The sequence below is a fragment of the Leuresthes tenuis genome, unplaced genomic scaffold (assembly GCF_036924035.1).
Source record: "Leuresthes tenuis unplaced genomic scaffold, fLeuTen1.0.hap1 SCAF_21, whole genome shotgun sequence".
NCBI classification, from domain to species: domain Eukaryota; kingdom Metazoa; phylum Chordata; class Actinopteri; order Atheriniformes; family Atherinopsidae; genus Leuresthes; species Leuresthes tenuis.
This window is the reverse complement of record NW_027325375.1, coordinates 22,911,292-22,929,184: the sequence shown is the minus strand read 5'-3', so window position 1 is coordinate 22,929,184 and position 17,893 is coordinate 22,911,292. Positions and strand designations below refer to the sequence as shown.

General features: G+C 40.4%; 1 protein-coding gene across 1 annotated transcript in view; it reads left to right on the top strand.

Annotated features, from left to right (window-relative positions):
- Positions 1–17,893, top strand: part of uvrag (UV radiation resistance associated gene) — an 87,788-nt gene that overhangs the window by 49,189 nt on the left and 20,706 nt on the right. The window contains exon 13 of the mRNA XM_072374389.1: positions 653–728. Coding sequence (XP_072230490.1) covers positions 653–728 — 76 coding nt within the window. The remainder of the gene's footprint in view (positions 1–652; positions 729–17,893) is intronic.

Genomic DNA, 17,893 nt, shown 5'->3' with positions numbered 1-17,893 from the left:
CATGGAAATTAGGAATTTGGATACTTAATTTTGCTGAACAGAGATGAGTTTTCAAAAGGTACAATCAATGCAAAGAAGGGGCTTTAACACCTACAGATGGATGGAAAATCAACACAGTGAGTCTTAGTAATGTTGAGACGCCTCGTGTCATTTGAACAGCTTTGGTTTGCCTTTGGGATGATTCTTCATGTCTGTGGAACTCAAGAGAAGAGAGAGAGACAATGCTCCAGAAGATATTCACTCATTGGTGTTTTAAAGTTGTTGATTTTGGGCCAAAATCTCCCAAAAGATACTCAGTTCTGTTCAGTTTAGATCAGGTGACTGAGGGCTCTTGAATGGGATTCTTTTTCATTCTCACAAACCCATTTAGTGACCAGCCCCATGCCCAGAATAAAGGTGATCGCTGAGAACAACTTTGTATTGATCTGCAGTCACCTTTGCCCCTAAATAGACCAAACCTACATGACCAAAATGTCATCCTCACCAGCCACACGGAGCCATAAGGTCCCCTCAGCGTGGATGTCGGGGGTTCGGTTTCTCCTTTACTTTGTCTTCTGTCTGTATGATTCCTGCTTGTTCCCATCCCGTGGAGTAAATCACCTGTTCCTGTTTAAACCTGCTTCTTTTTTTTTTTCTCTTCTGTCTTTTACAGATTTCCTTTGTACCCCAGAGGAGAACGGTTTCATTTCGAATACGGTGTCTACTTACTAAACAAGAACATTGCTCAGGTAATATATGGCCACACATTCCTTACACACGCCTGCCACTGATGTGTGTGGCATCACTTACATTTAAGAGTAGAAAACTATTTACAACATAGCAGTTTAATTCACATTTATTTCACAATCTAACCTTTTTTTAATGCTCTAATATTCTGCAACTAAGAAAAGCTACTAAGACTGAAATTAGAAAGAGAAAACTTTGTTTTGTTGACAGGGAGCAGCAGGTTTTTTTTTGTTTTTTTTTGTGCATTAATCTTCAAGATTTATGATTTCCTCCGGAAATGAAATGCCAAAATTATTTGTAGTGAAGCTGATGATGATGGTGTTGTTCACAGACTTGTTTGCAGTAATGCGGCTGAGCACACTGCACCGCTGTACTTGCTACAGCCTCACAAAGAGGCTTGCATGTGTGTTGAATCCAGAGTCTTGATAAGGTTTTTGGGCATCAGGAAAATGAGCCTCATCGGGCTTCAGCTGCACACACAATTCTGGTTTGTGGGATCAATTCATTATCGGTGCTGGGCTTTGATGTGATTTATTGAACCGATGACTTCGACATGCTTATTAAAGTGAACCTAATATGTTGACCTGAATGACTCTTTCCATTTATCTCTGACACATTCAGCACTGACTTTAAACTATTTGCATTCCAAACCCTGTTTTGCTCCTTGTCCCGGGTAGAAAGAAGGGCCCCTGCAGTAAATAAGGCAATTATCCCCAGCAGGCGACTGATTTCAAACCACTGCACATGTTGTTTCTAATACCAAACCACAAGCTGTTGGCCATCGTTCAAGTCTGCCATCTTCCCATCTGTGTTTTAAACCTGGCAAAATATTTATTTTTTTTGCATTCTGCTCGTATATCTCAAAGATTGATCCTACTGAGCCTCATCCACCATATAGAAGTTTCTGTGTAAGGTATGAAGTAATTCATGGGCTTTCCTAATAATTAAGAATTGTTTCTTGTGCCCGTTTAAAGCGTGTAGGTGAAATTAATTAGAGGTAGAGTGAGACTGATCGAAATGTGCTCGTCATTTTTATCTCGGCCACGGAGATTATTACATAACTGTTTTGTTGTGGTTGTATAAGATGATCAAGCTTGGGTTTACGTAATTGACTTCAACTGTGTGAAAGAAGTTAGTTGGGACTAGCAGACGTGATTTTCCTGCCATTTTTTTATTTAACACCGTGGACTTTTATAGTCGACACCCTTTTAATGACATTCAATCTACAGCTTCACCTACAGACTCAGCTCTCCCTTCACCACGTCCTTCAGTCCCCCTTTTTAACTCCACTTGTGAGTAAGATACTTAAACTGTTCCACAAGCGACTTACCCCAACCGTGAGTGGGCACTGAGCACCGTGGCCTCGGACTCGGAGGTGCTAATTCTTGTCCTGGCTGCTTCACACTGTGGACGTCCTTGGAACTTTTTGGATGTTCTATTGAATTTTTCCCTGACACTTAGTCGGCTCCAAGATTCGCGATACTTTTGACAAATATAGGAGCGGGTGCACAGATCTGTGTGTTAATTTGCAGCCACAGTGCCGCCAAACTTTCATCTTTACTGGGAGTTGCTGTGGCTCCCCGGTTTTAATTACAAATGACTACAAATACAGATTTTTTTTCCATAAGAAAATGATCAGAGGTGGGGCATGGCCCAACTTCTTGCTCAACTTAAGATGTTGTTCCAGAGCTTGATCCAGGACTTTTTATATTTGGACATTGCAGAGTTATGCAGATTTCTTTTCGTCTCTATATTTAAATATCAGGCATGCACTTATCTCAATTTATATTCCCACTCCCATCCCTTGAAATACATTCTTGATCAAAGCCACACATCATGGTCTTTGCTTTCTGAGATTTCAATTTAACAAATCCCATCCATGTGTTGCATGCTTACGCTGGCTGGAAGTTTAATTTGCCTGCTGATAGAAGGCACATGTAAGCACCTTGAGGAGGAATATTCTTGACTGAAATCAGCATATCTCTTATCACATCTGAAATCATTTTGCTGAATTTGTTGGGTCAAAATGGTGTCACGATCCATTGAGAGAGGTCTTTTCTGGTATATGCCTGTCCTTAGGACACAGTTTTTTTGTTATAATGCATGAAATTGGCTTTCTGAAAAATGAGTTCATATACAGCTTCAAAGGAATCTTGTCTGCTGGAGATGAAAAATTAGATGCAGGCAGCTGGGCGTGTACACCTGTGTTCGTGGAACCACTGCAGAAAGGTTCAAACTTTTGTCTTAGAAACCAGGTGCAAAAAGTCAGATGTGACACAGGTGGGCACATGTGAGGAGTGCATGATAACTTTATAAGAAGAATGTAGAATGATGAATTAAGAGAAAGGCAGCATACTGGACTTATTTAACCCTGATGGAAGCTTACGGTCAAGGCAATTGCTCTTTAAATTTGAAGGCTTTGCATGTCAGGACATAAGAAGTAATCATCTGGTCTGAAAATTGGGTAAATACAAGATCAGTTGAACAACACTTGACTGAATGCACACTGTCTTTATATATTTAAGAAAACTAAGACAACTTGTAGACGGACACCCTTACTGCTTTCATAAGAATCAAGAGAGGAAGTAGCGTATATGCAGTCTCTTCACGAGTCATGTGTTGAACTGGCCTAAGTTGTTAAAGTGCACACTCAGGAATTTAACGGCTGCTTAATAACACCATTAAAAAAGGATTTTGTAATTCCTCTGTCATTTATCGGCTCCATAAACTAGACTTCACTGTCGCTCCAGTCCTCAGTGTTTTCAGAAGCTGACATTAGGAACTGTTGCTTATATGGCCAATATTTCCCCGGTGCTTGTTTTTGTACTGGCAGCTACTGGTCCTGAACTAATGGTGTATTCAGTATAGATATCAGAAATTCTAAAAATCTGATGGTAAAAAAAATGAAAGAATGCCAGTAAGAAGTCAGATATCCTTGTTGGGATATAAAACATTAAAGAAGAAGTTCTGGTAGAGCATCACGGTAATTTATTTCTAATATTAAGTTAACTAGATAACTAACGATGCTATATATGTTTCAGCTGCAGACCTGAACATCACATCTTCAGATAAATGGGGCACAAAACAGAATGCCACAGTTGTGTTTTTTCTGAATTTTTGCATTCATACTTACTTCAGACACCCAAATGCTCTCAAGCACACAAAAGAAGATGATTTTCCCCTATGTGCCGTTTTATGTCCTGACACATAAAGCCTTAGGCATTAAAAGGTATACCTCCTTTCACTGAACTGTTCTGTTGTTATAGAAGAGGTTGCACAGCACATAAGTAGATGTAAGCCTGCCAGATCCATAATAAATAACTGTTATCTTTTGAGTGTATAATATAACATCCCTCAAATTAAGGAAAACACATTCTACTTTTTAACAGCAGCGCATCAGTATTTTTACAGGCTGAAATTTCAGCTTACATTCAAAGCACTCTGATATATATTCCATGTGTGTGCTCCCCCCCCTCCTCTTTCCTTCTTAAGGATGAGTTATCAGCTTGTCTCCAAAACAATATGATTTTGCCACATGAATAGCGCAGCTCCATATGATAATGATAGTCGGCCGTTATTTCAAAACTGACGACGTGGTTAACATGTCATATTTGATAAAAGACAATCCACTGCAGACACTACTTCTCCATCCCACTTTGGATGACTCCTGCACAGCTTTAAACATTTCAGTCTTGAGAGTCTGATCTTTCGGTGCTTTGGATTTCACATCACAAAATGTTCAGGTTTAGATTTTAAGCCTGGATAAATTCATGGAGCAACGGAGATTTTTCATGCTACATGCAATTTCTGCTTTTCAGTATAACAGAAATTCCCTAACCTTGTCATTCTCAACAGCTTTATCGGGAAAGCTGGCCTAAACCCCTGCTCTGCTATGTGTTTTCTGCCAGCTGTTTGAGGGCGAGAATAAGGAAAAGGCTACTTTACTGACCCCGGTGTTTTACTCCTGGGTTTTCATATTACTGATATATTTTAACAACTGACAGCATTTTAGCTGCAGTTGGTATTTAGATTGAATTTTTTTATCTTCATGTCTTCGGAGCTTTCATTAATTCACGTCGTGCAGAGCTTGTCCAGCCTGGTTTTGTCAAACAAAGTAAAGATCTGGTTTCCCAGCAGACTCAGCTTGACGGCCTGATTGACTGGAGTTGGAGACATTAGCTGGCAATTTCTTATTAAATTGCCTTGTGTGACTGTGTTTGAAACTGATACAGGGAAGCTGGCGCAGGATCCGCACCACAGCAGGAAGACCCCGCTTTCATGTAGCGGAGGGAAAAGTTTACTTTCATAAAGGCTCATACTATGAGGACTGAAGATGGAGAAGCTTCATAGATCACACTGGAGGTCAGGTGGCAACAAACCTCAAATTTAACCTCAAATGTTCCCTCTTGAGGTTAATTTGTTTGACATAGAGGGGTGAAAAAAGACCTCAAGTAATGCTTTGGCTGAAGTGCACCCAGTCTCTTCAAACCTCTATTATTTCTTGTGCAATCGAGTCACTACAGCTAGGCTCTTCATTTTTGATTAACATGCTCACGTTCTCTTTGGTCCAAGCTGAACGCATAGAGAGATGATAGATGTGGTTGTTTGTTGCAGACTTATTTGCAGGTAGGCACTGGCTTATAACCGGGCCTGTAGTAGCCATCCACAGGGGGGCAGAAATGTTAAACGTGCTATACTTTCATTCAGAGACAAATGAGCCAAGTAAGTGTGGCTGACTCCAAAGGAAAACCAGCAGCTTTTTTGTCTGGAGGAGAGCCATGTGCTGCATTCTCTTAGTCCCAGAGTTATCCACTTGGCTATGTTATTGTGAAACAGGCATGTGGGGCTGATTAGGTGACAACTGATGCTATACAAAAATCAAGGTTCTTAGCAGGAGAGCAACCTTTGCTTCGCGGCCATTTTACTCAGTCAAACATATTTTGTATCCTCAACCATAGGAATCATAGCATTAGGAATCTTAAAATCTTCTGCGGTCCAGCCAGGTCACCACTGGGTTTACCGATGTTTCCGTCTACTGGGTAAAGTCTCTCTTGTCTCGCCATGTACAGGCAAAGTGCCATACTGGTGGTCTGGTGCATACGTCAAAGCGTCTGTTGCCATAAAGAGTGGCAACTGTGGCTCCATAAAACACAGCTATGACTCACTGGGTAGCCTGCTGTAGTTAGTGGTTATAGGAGGTGGCAGAAAGCGGAAAAGGAGCTGGTTAGATGGAGTTATTCTTGGTGAAGCTGTTTGGAAAGGTTGTAGGTGATGGGGCAGAAATAACTTTTCCTTTAAATCACACTCATAATAAACAAATGTTTGTTTCCTGTTGAGTGACTATGTGCCCTGGAAGTGGAAGATGTTGCTGTGTACAAAGTTTTGAGAGGCAAAATATGTAAACGATCATGTAAAATATTTACTCTCTCTTCATCTGCTCCAGTTTATTAGCTCAGTGAAATCTACAGTAATAGCATAAAGGGTGAATTTGGTATTCAAGTCATGCCTAAAATGAATAAAAGTTAGTGTTACACGCTGCAAAGTTTCTGTGTAAGAAATGGATTTTAAGTGTAGTGCAGTGGGATGCACAAGCTTCTGAGCCTAAACTGTAAAAGTAAGGGTTTTTAATCTAAAGATCTGGATGTAATACAAGGACAATTTGTTCTTGTTTTCCCCAGTTAAACCAAAGTTAAATAAAAGATTGATCTATAGATAAAACAAGCTGACCAGAAAGCCGGGTCTCTCTTTGCATTATTAAAAAAGAACACTTTGCATCACTTTTAGTGAGGAGAGCATGAGCAAACTCTGCCACCTCCTCCCTTTTTTCACCTCTTTTGTTTATCCCTTTTCTTCCTCAGTGTCATATCTAAATCCAAATGCTGTATGCTGAACTTTAGGCTCTTCTTTCACCTCCGCGGCTAAGCTGGTGACCTCAGACCAAAGAGATGCGACAGAGTCTTGGCAAAGCCCTTTGCTGCCATTATCTCATGTGACTGTGCTTGGATAAAAAACATATGACCTACAGACATGCAACAAGTGAACATTACACAGCTGTCCTCGAGTAAGTGGTCAAGATGGTTAAGATTTCTTAATAAAAACTGTTTCCAACCATTACTTTATTTCTTCTCTTCTTCTGAAAATACAGATGTTGAGATCGTTCAGCGTTTACGACGGTAAACTCTCTATAAGGAAACAACAAGTGTAGCTTACTTTACTTGCTTTATTAACAGTTTTTCCATGGTAGACATTCCCAAAAGCAGTTGTGTGTTTATTATTTGTTGGTCTACAAGGCCGTGAATCAAAAATGGCTCCTTTGGTAGTTATTTGTTGCTTAATAAGACAAATGTAAACCTTCAAAATAAGAGCTCTCTGCTGCTTTTATGAGTGATAAAACTGTAATTAAATTTTCAGGAAATTTCACTTTCTGATGTCACATCTTGCAGTCATTCCTGAAGCGATTTGACCAGACGGAGCTCTTTGAAGTAGCAGTGAAAACTGTGATGTGAAACCCAATACCCAAAGTCTACTTAAGAGTGTGAGGAAAGAAAAAGATCATAGCTAACAAGGGACTCATCGTTTGAACTTCAGGGTGTTGCGCTTTTGTTTTAGAAGTTCTTCTGGCCATATGTGCATTGTTTATTCCCAACGTTTTTCACATCTCTGTTGCTTGGATCTTCTTGAATGAGAGCAGAAAATGGATCTCCAGCTTGTTTTCTCAGCAGGTTTTTCTTTTTTTTTCTGAGAAATGGAACTCTTGAAGACTTTAAGAGGTTTTCCCCAAGATGTTTGTTGGTCTTTCTATCCTTGTCCAGCTGAGGCTTGTGGTTTGTGACTCACTTCCCCGGTGTGTTCCGCAGAATGTTCTATCTAGACAAAAGAAAAATCAAATGAAAAGAATAACCCATCTCCACTGCTCGCCTGAACAAAAGCTGACACTTATTTGTCTAGTTGCCTCTCAGCAAAAAAAGCCCCTAAATCTTCGGAAATCTAAATGCAGTCTGGTGTGCACTGTTTGTTTACCTGAACCATGACCATGGTCTTTAGACTCAGCCACCATCTTAACTCAAGGACAGACAGAACCTGGAAGTCATCAGGCCTTTTCAGCTGCCTGCTGTCTTCATCTTTCCATAAGAGCAACATCCTTTTTCCATTTTCTAGAGATTTACATGATAAAACACATAATGGGCTCATCAGAGTATATCTTAAATTCAGTTTTCATTTTAGCCCGCTGAAGAAAAGTTTAAATTCTCCTGCTTGCATTACCACTTGCCACGTGCCCTCATGCTGTACATATGTGGATTGCTGTCCTCTGCCATCTAATAGCGGAGAGGTTGCAGAGGCTGTGTCAGATAACATGTTCTGCATTTAAACACCATTATGGTGCCACTTTTGTCAGGATCACTTTGATCCGTTGACAGTAAAAAAAAATGTATAAAAGCTCTTCATTAGAGTTCTTTATCTATCATGTTTCAAGCAAGAAATGATTTCTGGCAGGTTATAAGTGGCTCGCTGCAGAGTGGTATGGATATGATTTAAAGTAGTTAACAGACTGACATGAGCAGAGACTGTAGGCTGACGCCTGTCTGCCTCCGCAGCTCTGATGATTAATGAAAAGGAGGAGGAGAGAAGAGGAAACTAACCTTTCTTATGGTTTTGGACTCAAGATTAGATCTGTCAAAAGACTTTTAAGTCTGCGGTTTACATTGTCCAGTTTACTCATTTGGATTGTACATTGTATGTGTTGGACAGGAACTATTAGAGTTATCATGATAATTTGAGTGTGTGTTTGCATTGAATAATTGCTGAGTTATGCCTAAATGGTACTTTGTGATTATCACCCTTTATTGTAGTGTGATAGATTTATGAATATCCTTAATTTTGTAATCAGATAAGAAGTAGCTGTATTTATTACTCCCACACTTTGATGAAACTTCAATGTTTTGACTCGTGAATTAGGAGCTAGCTGTCATCTATGTATTTTGGCTCAAGCAAGAAGAGTGTGTTGAGAAATGCAATCAGCTGAGAGCAAGAGGAAGGAAGATAAGCTACTGAGGAATTGTATTTAGGTGAGAATTGTTTTTCCCCTTCTCAAGTAAAATCCTGTAGGGTTAAAAAAAAAAAAAAAAAAAAAAAAACTTCCAGTGGTTTAGTCGCCCTGTGTTTCCCCGAAACTCTGTTCTCAAGCTGTCTATTAACCAAAACCCAGGCTTAAATGCACACCTCACTATGCCGAGGGGCTTCACAGCCTAACTGTGTGGTCCCTGTTTTCCATCACAAACTTTTGTTGTTAGCTACAGCTTGAATCCAGTGCAACGTTTTGGTCAGAGAAGCTCGTTGGTGCGACCCTTTTTAACAACCAGAAGTGAGACGCCCTTTTCCATAAACAGATATTTACCGTATGATGCTGTATGAAGGAGACTGCGGCGTAGCAGCAGCGTGCCGGTGGTGGTGGTGTGTTGCTGCGCAGGTACTTTTTATGACGAGCTAGAGGAGGGGAAATCGGTGGATGCTCCCGAGCTGACGAGTCCACCGAAGAGAGGAGGCTTTGTTGTCTTTCAGCTACTACTTTCTGTTGGTCAGAATCTGTGATTTACAAGCAGGTCTAAGACCGCATTTCTAAGTGTATGTCACTGTTCTGTGGTTTCCACTTCTGGATGTGTGTACGCAGTGTGGCTGTCGGTGCACTGCGATTATGCTTGAGCTCCAGGGTTTTATGAGAATTCCTCTGGACAGCCACCTATAACTTTATGAAACACTTAAGTTGGTCTAATTGAATTTCCACATTTTGTGGTTGGTAGTTCCAGGTTTGTCCACCACCGCAAAGAGGTACCAAAGGAGCTACTTCAACTAAATATAAGGGTAATAGTACAATTTAAGCCTTCATCCATGTCAAAGACATGAGACGTTGGAAAAAAAAAAAAATCCCGTGAGTAAAAATGTAAAGTTTTCCTTGGTTAGTGAAGCCTGTTTAGAGGTAGTCAAATAAAGTCAATGTTGTTGACCATGGACCAAATGGCATATGATAGTATGCATTTTCTCCGAAAGAACTGACTAAATTGGTTGAGATCCGCATGTTGTTTGATATGCTTGTGTGTATCATCCTTTATAATCAGAGCAGCCATGTTATGATTATCTCAGAATGTAGTTTCCCCACAGGTCAAGCTGTGGATTTTTCTGGCAAAATGTTCCAGAAACAAAAGGTTTGCTGTGATTCAGGGTGTTTAGACAGCATTGGCTTCTCTGCTCCATCATTTACTTAATAGTGCGTCTGCAGTTTCCAGCTGTTTGGAATTTGTAGTGGAGGTCTGTTTGTTTGGAGTCAGCTACACCACTCAGCTTTAGCATCAAGGCCTTGCAGAGATCTCCTTTGTTACATGCTAATACCTGAAAATGTTGGCTTTTTATTAAAAGGTAAACCGGCTCCTCAGTGACTAAAAGGAAAGAAAATCCAATCAACCTACCCGCTGCATGCAAGATACGTATTTTCTTTCTCCCCCACAGAGGGTTTTATCACTTTCTTTGATCATACTTATGTCATTGTGTGTTACAGTATCTGTAGCTTTTGGATCCCGTCTGTTTTTCTCTCGATAAAGTAGAAGGAAAGTGAACCAAGGCACACAAACAGAAGAATTGTCTGTGCTTGTGGACTTTTCTGCCTGGCCAAGTGCAGCTCCTGGGGCCCCCACTAACTTGTCATAAGAATGTAGAGGGCAGAGACCAAGTATATTTTATGTCAGCAAGTTTAGAAAAACTTGTTTGTGTTGTTAATTCATCAAACCCTGGTGTGCTGCCAGTATGGGTGTTTGGGAGGTATTCAGTCATGACTGCAGACTTTATTGTGGCTGAATGGAAATTAAACAGCTCTTAGAATAAAACAATGCTGGCCCCAGCTGGTCAGTATTTGAAAAAATATCATCACGGCTCTGTTTGAGTTCTTCAATCCAGTGCCGTTCCTCCCTCCATGTGGATTCTATTAGGCCCCTTTGATTCTGTCCAATCGGCAGCTTTTCATGTGAATTAATACAGAGGCTATGCACGACAGAGTCCTTACATGGGCACTCAACAATGAGTTGAGAGAGTGAATGTCTCTTTGCTCATAAATCTCCGAATTAGTCCGGTTCCCTTTATGCGAGTAGTGTCAACACTCCTATCTGTGATATAAAGGTTCACATCATTAGGGTAGAGTTTCTCTGCCCTTAATGTCAGCTTCCTTTACCGAGCCAGCAGGAACAGATGCAGGTTTGGGTGTCCTTTCTGTCATGTTATAATCTCCGTCATCCGACGATAGCTTTCCCCTTACTAATGAAGTGTGTGCGATGAGCCCAGGCCTGTTGTCCCAGAGGTCACATAACAGTTTTACAGTTATTAGGGAAAAGGGGCTAAGTGGCTCATGAAAGCGGCTGTTAAATAAACACCTGTTAATGTTAAAAAAAAAAAAAAAAAGGTTGTGAAAGGGTGTCTTTTTTTCTCCTTTTCATTTGGAAATAATTAGTGTAAACTGTTCTCTGAATACACTTTATCTACATGAGTTATTTTCTGAGTCTCTTTGCTATTTGAGGAATGTAATCATGAGCTTTGGATGATAATGTAATTCCTTGTTCATATAGTCAAAAGTCAACTAGATGCTTGAAACAACTATACATTTTGCTTGTAAAGGCCAGGAATATATTAGATTTTAAGTGTTTCTGTTGCCAGTTGCATTCTTAGTTTAGAGGGTGTAATCGTTATGGACAGAAGAGTGGGTCAGAGTGCTGAGATTTCAAACTCCGCTGCAGTGGTCAGACACTGCAGGATGAGGGTGGGATGTGTCGGAACACATCTGATCCACTGCGGCTCCAACTCCCAACTTACAGGACTTAAAGGATCTACTGCTGAGGTCCTTATGCCAGAGCCCTCAGGGCACCTTCAAAGCTGTGGGTTGGAGCTGAGTTGGTAGCATGCAAAGCACCAAGAGCATATTTGGCAGGGCTTGGCACAGCTGTCAGGTCATCACTGTAGATTGGAGCATTTTCAAACGCATTCAGAATAGACAGCTGATTTAGGATTTTCTTTCTTTAAACAGTTTAAAGAAAAATTTGTCCGTGTTATATATGCAGTTGGACTGAATAACAACTGCTCATCTGTTATGATGCTAAGCAGGCATGTCTAAAGTTTAAGTGGACAAATCACAGCCAGTGTAGCTGTTTCCAAATGGAAAGATATGTCAACCACCTCGTTGGCTCCTGCAGAGCAATTAGGATGCTGTCCACACAGCAACTGCACCCTATCCCTGCTAAATATGTAGCCATCAACAAATGTAAACAAAAATACACATGCTGTAATTCTATTATGTCAGTGCACACGTTTGGCTTTTATGATTTGGACCGTTTGCCTACAGCTATCAGACTTTGGAGCACAAAGTCATTCTTCAGATTAGGGATGAATTGCTTCTTCACGTGTCTGTAATGGCTGCTGAGCAGCCAGAGAAGTTAAGCTGTCAGCGGCAGTGTCACAGTGTGTTTCTTTAAGTCGTCGCTGAGTAAACTGCTCAGCTTTCTGTAACACCTTACAACATCGGTTCATTCAAACGATGAGAGGTACAGGGTCATGCATGCATTGGGTAGGATTTATATAATGAAACAAACCCAATTTCAAAAAATGTTCAACAAAAACTTCTAACCCAACTTTTTTTAAGTGTGTTGTTTGCATCAGTTCTGTTGTATGTGTATGAGACACAAAAAATAATTTGTTCTTGAGCCTGTTAACAAAAAGGTTTACACGACTGGCGAAAAGAAATGCGGCTCTACAGTTTTTTTTGTATTTCAGAAAAACTTGCCAATGTTTTTTTTTTGAAGTGGGGTTTGTTTTCATTTATTTATCAGTGGTCAGTTTTTATGAATTGGTGGTTTTAAAAGACCTGACTTGACCTGTGTTTGACTGTAACATTCAGTTCAGTTCAGTTCAGTCGTGGCCTTTATCCAGCTCATTAGAGAGTTAGAAACCACACATTCACCCTCACACTTTTCCCCCTACGTTGAATTAGTGGAAAAATTTACATTGTTGGCCTCCAGAAGGGAATGTGTGTTAGAGGTGGGGTGGGGGGGGGTTAACCACACAATAGCGATTTGTTTCTTGTTCTCTGCCTCGTTCTTTAAATCCTAATCAGATATGGTTGATTAGGGAATCAGATCACATTTAAACAAAATCCTGCTCACGTTTTTATTTCTATTTATGGATTATGAAAACTTTTCTTTCGGTCTTTGTTTAGACTTATAATTATCAGCGTTACAGTGGGAGACAGCATATGGCATGCTGTCATCTCATTGAACACAGACTGTGCAAATTTAAAAGGAAGGGAGTTTAACTGATTATGTGTATTTTTGTCTTCCTGTTGCACTTGGAGGCTGGCAACAGCTGGGGAGGAAGTGGAGCAAATGAATCTAATCGTTGTATAGGCAAACAAATGAAGAGGTGTTATTATTAAGCACGCAGCTGAGAAGGCTGAGCTCTTTGACAGAGGACAGAATGAGCCTGACTCATCGGTTTTAATCACAAACTCCACCTCCCTTTCTGTTTAAAGAAACGTTACATTTTGGTTGCGAGTGTTCTATGGGTTTCATTAATGAAACCAAATATTAGATACTGCAGATAATTTCTGCCAATTGCTAAGTCCAGTCCCCCAATTCCAATCAGCCATTCATTATCAAATAACCTATGTGTATTGGACTGTGACTGCTTCATTTCCAAACACTGCAACCCTTTGACAGCACAAAAAAATATTTTAACATCTTTAACACTGTGCAGGGTCGCAGTTGAACAAACCCAGATGACCAGAGAATGCTCTGGGCGCTCCAAAGTAAACCGGACACAGCCTATACTCTTCCAGTGCCGTGGCAGGTTTTAATTTGATACACAGAACCTACCAAAGGGAGAGCCAGAGGTTTATGTTTTTGTTTATTGTACCATTATGCAGCTTAAAATATTTTATCCTCCCTCTCAGAAAGCTATTTTCATGCTCTGCTGTATTTGCTGAACATGGCATTTTACAGCATAAGTTGTTTACAGTCGAATTTGTCACTTGGCGTCCATGACTGGAGGCTGTTTCTTTTTACCCAAGCTGCCTCATTACTGTTATTTCCTTTTTGTTATAGCAGAGTAGCACTCAATAGTTCCATTGGGAAACATCCCATTTTTTCATCACTGAATTCCCAGCGTAGTTTAGCAGAGGTTGGCGTTTAATAACTCCCAAGTGTTTTTTAAAACAAACACGAAACGGTACATTTGTACCATATTTCATGTAAGTTGTAATGCTTCCAGAGGATCTTGAAAAGCTGACCACAGTCTCCAACATGTTCTGTGGGAACTCAGGCATAGTTGATCTGTTAGCTTATGATTAAGATTCCGACTAATGCTCGATATGAACAGCCTTATCCAGGGATTGTTGTCGGCTCCACACGCAAACATTTTTATACAACAAAAGAACAGTTTGACTAATTCAAAGTATCACATTTACAGTCGCTTACGACTTGTATGTTGCGTTTGATACTCAATGCTAATTCTTATTCCATTTGGATATCTGAAAGACTGTTTGTTCTCTGATTTATATTTTTATCCTCACCAACCCACATTCCTCCACAGAGCAGCTTAATCTGGTGCATTTGATCCTGGTGAAATAGCAGCAAGTTCTGGCTAAAAATCACAACAATGAATTCACTAAATTCTTAAATATTGAAGTCTGAGCTTCTCTGGCTCCTTCGTACTGCTACAACTGTCTCTTGCTGTATGGAAATGTGTGTAACACCGTGCTGAAGCCTTGATCCGTTATTATTCATTCCACATTTTTTCTTTCTGTCCACTCATACTTGGACTTAAAATGGATAGTTAAAAAAAATACTGTAGCTCTCAACTGCCGTCACTCTAGAAGGTGGCAACCAGCCCCTCTAATTCAGTTATATTGCTCGTGTAAAATCTCAGTCATGTCCATCAAATAAAGAGTAAACGAAAGGGAAATAATATGCCTATTCACAAGAAGTAGAACTAAGTCGGAGAAAACTTGTGGGCAGCGGAAGCCAGAATAGGCACCTGCCCACAAACCATTTATTCATCCTCTCTCTGCCCTTCTATTTTCCAAGAGGCCTTGTGGAAACAACTTGTATAAAAAAAAATTCCCTCATAAAATACCACATCACTTTGGATGGAAATGATAAAATGAGTGCGATTGGACTTTTGGCTAAAATGAAAAGTAGAAAATCTTAATTCCTCCGTTTGTCTGGTTTATTTAGAATATGCGCTGCAACTGGGGTCAAGTTTTCTGTGTTTACTCAGGAAAACTTTCCTCCATTAATGCATCATTACTGAAATACAGTGAATTTGATCGCCATTTCCCTTTGATAACCCATCACTTTTTATTGCCCGTCACTGTTCACTCCTCGCGCCGCAGAACTTTGTGGCTTTTCAGAGGAACGAGCTCTGTATGTTTTTGATTTGAAAATGTAATTAGCATACTCTAGGTGTGCATCAGGGCGTCTTGTGAGAGCTGTCATAGAGGATTGATGATAGTACGACATGCCAATAGTTCTAACAGGAAGTTAACCTCAAAGCTATGACTACACCAAAAGGGTCAGCTTGTGCTGGTGTCGGGTTGCTTTGCTTGACTTCAGTGTTACAGTGGCAAGGGTCATTAGCCTTGAGGGCCCGATCAGCCTACAAGGGAAGGTAGCACTTCCAATAGGTGTCACTGTAGCACACCAGAGTTACTGACCTCCTCCGCTGACCAACACAGAATCAGTAACCACATCATGATCCCAGTAGGCATGGCCACAAATACCACAGGCCCTTCCTGCAGTGATTGGGGTCACAGGAGACTAACGTAGGTCTCTTGTCACCGGTGGTCTAACTAACTGAATTTCCTATTCATCTCACACAGCCTTTCCCGTAATTATGTAAATCTGTTGACTGAATTTGGCAGCAATATGATACTCAGCAAAGTCAGACAACAAGTAATGCGACACAGGAATCTGGTTTGAGTTAGAGCTGCATTTGAAGCGGACTCGGGCTCTGTGAACCCACCACACCGGTATTACATTACCGCAGTATGGAGGAGAAGAGAAAGAAAAAGGAGAAATCCAACAGAGTTAAGGCGGGTTTGCTGAAGTGGAAGAACATCCGTTGTGCAATACTGAAATGTTTTATTACATGCTAGGTTGAAATGAGAAAATGAAGACGTTCAAAATACTACATTTAAATACTAAATCTGTCAATACATGAGGGGAACAACCTCAGGCCAACAACAGCACATAAAATATTACAGTGTCGTATATTAATGTAAGAAAAACTAAGCCAAAAAGCAGAAGCATTTCTTTAAGGAACACCTTGATTTGATGTCTTGTAGAACCACCTCTAACAGCAATTACCTGAAGCAGTCATTTTTCTGTATGACATTTTCAGCCTCTTACGTTGTTTTGGAAGAATTTTGTCCCTCTCTTCTTTACAACATTGCTTCAATTTACCGAGGTTTGTGGGGACTGGTTTATGCACAGCTCTCTTAAGGTCCCACCACAGCATTTCAATTAGGTTGAGGTGTGGACTTTAACTGGACCATTGCAACACCTTGATTCTTTTCTTTTTCAGACATTCTGTTGTAGCTCTGCTGCTGTGTTTGGGATCATTGTCCTGTTGATGATCCAGTTTCAGCCGAGCTTTAGTTGTCAGACAGATGGCCTCACATTTGACTGTACATTACTTTGGTATACAGAGGAGTTCATGGTGGACTCAATGACTGCAAGGTGTCTTATGGGTGCAAAAACAAGCCCAAATCATCATCCCTCCACCACCATGCTTGGCAGTTGGTATGAGGTGTTTGGTTTTCTCCAAACATGCTGCTGTGCATTATGACCAAACATCTCCACTTTGGTCTGGTCTGTCCAAAGGACATTGTTCCAGAGGTGTTGAGATTTGCTCAGATGTAACTTTACACACCTAAGCTGCGCTGCCATGTTCTTTTTACAGAGAAGAGGCTTTCTCCTGCAACTTTTCCAAACAAGCCATACTTGTTCAGTCTTTTTTTCTAATTGTGCTGTCATGAACTTTAACATTTAACCTGCTAACTGAGGCTGTAGAGTCTGAGATGTAGCTGCTGTTGTTGTTTTTTTTTTTGTATTTTCTTTGAGCAGTAAAGTCTGACCTTGGGGTGAACTTAATGCGACATCCACTCCTGGGAAGACTATCAACTGCTTTGAATGTTTTCCCCTTCTGAATAATCCTTCTCGCTGTAGAACGATGGACTCTAGATTGTATTGAAATGCCCTTATAACCCTTCTCTGAGATCACTTTCCTCCTTGACATCGTGTTAACACGCACCTGAATGCTCCAGACCAGCAAACTGACAAAACCTCTGCTTTTATAGAGGTGCTCACACTGTTAAGCCTATGTGTGGAAACCTTTGGCACAGCTGACCCAGAGGGAGCTGTATTATGAGCAGTGTTTACGTCTGCAGAGCCCCACTTGGTTAGTGAACATGGTAACTGTGTACCTGGCATAAGGATTTACTTAGTTTTTATACTCTGCTTCTGATTTTTGGCATTTGTTCAATAAATACTGACACGGTGTAATATATCACGTTGCTGCTTACCTGAGGTTGTGTTTATCTCATTTTCACATCTGTAAGGAGTTTTTTTTATGCATTATGTACTGACTTGCAAACTCAAATAGACTTTAGATTGACTTTAGAGCCAAACTCCATTTGGTCATTAATTCTTCCTCTCTTTGTCCAGTTTTAACTTCGCTCCACTCTAATAATCTTCCTCAGATGTCTGGATTTTGACTATTAGACATGATGTGCTGTAGAAAAGTTGCATACCACTGTAAAACGAGCTGTGGAGCTTTAGATGTTGGAGGGTGATAAAGTCATAAGTGATTAACCCATGACTTTCACACAGTACAGAGAGTGTCTTATTACATCTCTCCAGACGGTTGTTAACACTTTGCTACACTTCAGTGCCTTGAAAAGTTCTTACTGTAGCTAATACTGTACACTTCCTTGTCTACATTGATCAGCGGAACCATGGGCTTTAAATGCTAAATACTGAACATGTTCTTCATGTGTTTTCCATCAACGACTAACAGCACACATCTAAGAATATATAAAGCATGTGTTGTTTCATTATGCAGATGATTGATTTGATTAGTG